Genomic DNA, 2798 nt, shown 5'->3' on the forward strand with positions numbered 1-2798 from the left:
TCCACAAACCTTCCCCACTTAAATCATGAAGACAAATTAGAGCAATTCAATCCTGAGCCCCATTTCAACAATAAAAAGGTAAGCATTCAAATATTATATGTAGACAGGATGCCTTCTGAGACACTAGAAACAGTATTTTGAATAAACCTACTTCATGTTCTTCCAAAAGCAAAACAATTGCTCTTTTTGACATTTCTACCATTAACTGGAAAAATCTAGCTCTACAAGGGGGTCCTTGAAAACACTCAGGCTTTGACTGTCCACTGTGACACAAGATGGCAACATATTCCAGTGCTCACCGCACAGCAGGCCCATGAGTCCCTCAGCCTCTTCCCCACACCACACCAAGGAGGAGTGACAATCTGAACATGTCGGAAGGAGCTACACGTTCTAAAAACTATTCAGAGAATAAAAAGTATTGTTTATACCTGAATATATCCTGTGTATCTAAATCGATGTGAAGTCCATTGATGAAGAGAGCTGAATCCCCAGGCTGTAATCCTAAAGTTCCCTTGAAATACTGAAAAATTTGAACAATTATTAGGGAACAGTGAGAGAGAGCACTTATCAAAACTTACAGTGTTTCTAGACTTTATCACTGGAACAAATCTTGGCATCCTGTGGCATGGTAAGATTTTTTTCTATATGCTCCTGCACACCCTTCTTAGCAGTTACTACACTGACTGCAACACTGGGCTAGGAGGCAGGCCACTCTCCTCCCTGCCTCCCTTCCTCCTTCAGATGACAATTAATACAACTGTTTCCAATAATGGGAGGGGCAAAATATGTCAAGTGCCGAGTGACACTTTTCAAAAACGGGAAAGCAAATAAAATATAACTAATTAAACAAATATTATCTATATTTAATTTTTTTTGAGACAGAGTCTCACTTTGATGCCCTTGGTATAGTGCCCTGGCATCATAGCTCACAGCAACCTCAAACTCTTGAGCTCAAGTGATCCTCTTGCCTCAGTCTCCTGTGTAGCTGGGACCACAGGTACCTGCCACAATACTCAGCTATTTTTAGAGACGGGGTCTTGTTCTTGCTTAGGCTGGTCCTGGACCCACAAGCTCAGGCAATACACCCACCTCAGCCTCCCAGAGTGCTAGGGTTACAGGCGTGAGCCACTGCGCCCAGCCCTCTATATGTGTGTAATTTTTAAAAACATGTTTCTTCCTACTGTATGATACATTAAGATATTTTGCTCTTTCAGTTTCTTTTTCAATAATACCTCTGTGAACTGCCTACAAAAACCCACAGCTAGTATTTTTTCCTTAAGCCAGACGCCAAGGACATAAATATATTTGTTTTTGCCTTAGTAATAAAAAAGGACCCTCATAACCAAAGAAACTGATTTGCCTTCTAGCAAAGTCAGCTATCTATAATCTGAGTCCGCACTGGGATCCTCCCTGCTATCTAGCTATCAGGTTACACAGGCTCTAGAAGTTTCCTCATCTTTGCTCATCAGAGCCAAGTAATAGCTGCATAAGCTCATCACCTTTGCCATTTTACATTTGTTACTTTCCTTGTCTGTGATCTCAACCAAGGTTATGATAACGGTCAGTAACAGCTGGACCTTCTTAATGACATCCAAGGATCTAACCAAAGATGTCTTTTTTTGTTTGTTTTCATGAGACAGAATCTCAGTTGGTTGCTTTCAGCAGAGTGCTGTGTCGTCACAGCTCAAAACAACCTCAAACTCCTGGGCTCAAGAGATTCTCTTGTCTCAGCTTCCCAAGTAGCTGGGACTACAGGCACCCACCACAATGCCCAGTTTTTTCTTTGCTTTTTCTTCTTTTTTTTAGAGATGGGGTCTCGTACTTGCTCAGACTAGTCTCAAATCTGTGAACTCAGGCAATTCACCTGCCTCGCCCTCCCAGAGTGCTAGGATTACAGGCACGAGCCACTGCACCTAGCCCCGAAAGGGTTTTGAAACCCCATGCCTCTCCTCAAACCTTCAAACTAAAGCATACTGACTGAGAAACTGAGCTGCTGTGCAGGGGACGGCACTTGGTATAGCCTCCCTCTCCAAGACCTGGCCATTTGGGGGCCCTTCACCTGCTACTCCCTGAGCCCCACACACAGGGGACGGTGCAGCCCGAGACCTCTTAAGCTAACAAAAACATTGCCCTGACTCCACACAGAAGCTTCTGTTGGATATCCTTTCCATTCAATTCCCCTTTCTCTCAGAGGAAACTGGGACTACTATGCATATACTCCATACCACGGGAGCTAAGCCACACAGCAGAAAAGGGAAGAAATTAATCAGATGACAGGACAGAACTTAGTCCCTAATATCCCAGAGCAAGGAGAATGACAAGGACTGCTGAGCCCCCTTCACACACCAATAGTCAATGTACTGAGAAAAATAAACTTTAAAGTCTAATGCTATGTGGGGGAAAAGAAAACAATGAAGAAGCCACGGCTCTTGCTTCACGGCCCTGTCAAGATTAAATGGCAAACAAGATAAGGACATATACGAACATGTATCCATGTATTAAGAACATCAGGTTTTATTGCCCAAATATATGTAAATTTTGTCAATTAAAATAAGAAGAGGAAAAAAAATACAGGGATAATAGAGAGTTGCATCAGTTAAAAACTGGAATTTCTTGCATGGGAGGAAAGAACTCCATGTCCACTTGTTCCCAGGCTCTGTGCATAGCACGCTCAGTAAGACTGACCATAAGCTGGTAAATACCATCCATATCCATTTCAAGATCTGAGTGCTGGGGCTCGGCGCCTATAGCTCAACCGGCTAAGGCGCTAGCCACGTACACCTAAGGTGGCGGGTTCG

At 43.3% G+C, this 2798-nt stretch overlaps 1 protein-coding gene across 1 annotated transcript in view; it reads right to left on the bottom strand.

The window, feature by feature from the left end:
* Positions 1-2798, bottom strand: part of UGGT1 (UDP-glucose glycoprotein glucosyltransferase 1) — a 114460-nt gene that overhangs the window by 72970 nt on the left and 38692 nt on the right. Inside the window, exon 11 of the mRNA XM_003800346.3 lies at positions 429-520. Coding sequence (XP_003800394.1) covers positions 429-520 — 92 coding nt within the window. The remainder of the gene's footprint in view (positions 1-428; positions 521-2798) is intronic.

Source organism: Otolemur garnettii, unplaced genomic scaffold (assembly GCF_000181295.1).
Source record: "Otolemur garnettii isolate 467f Iridium unplaced genomic scaffold, OtoGar3 scaffold00173, whole genome shotgun sequence".
Lineage (NCBI taxonomy): Eukaryota > Metazoa > Chordata > Mammalia > Primates > Galagidae > Otolemur > Otolemur garnettii.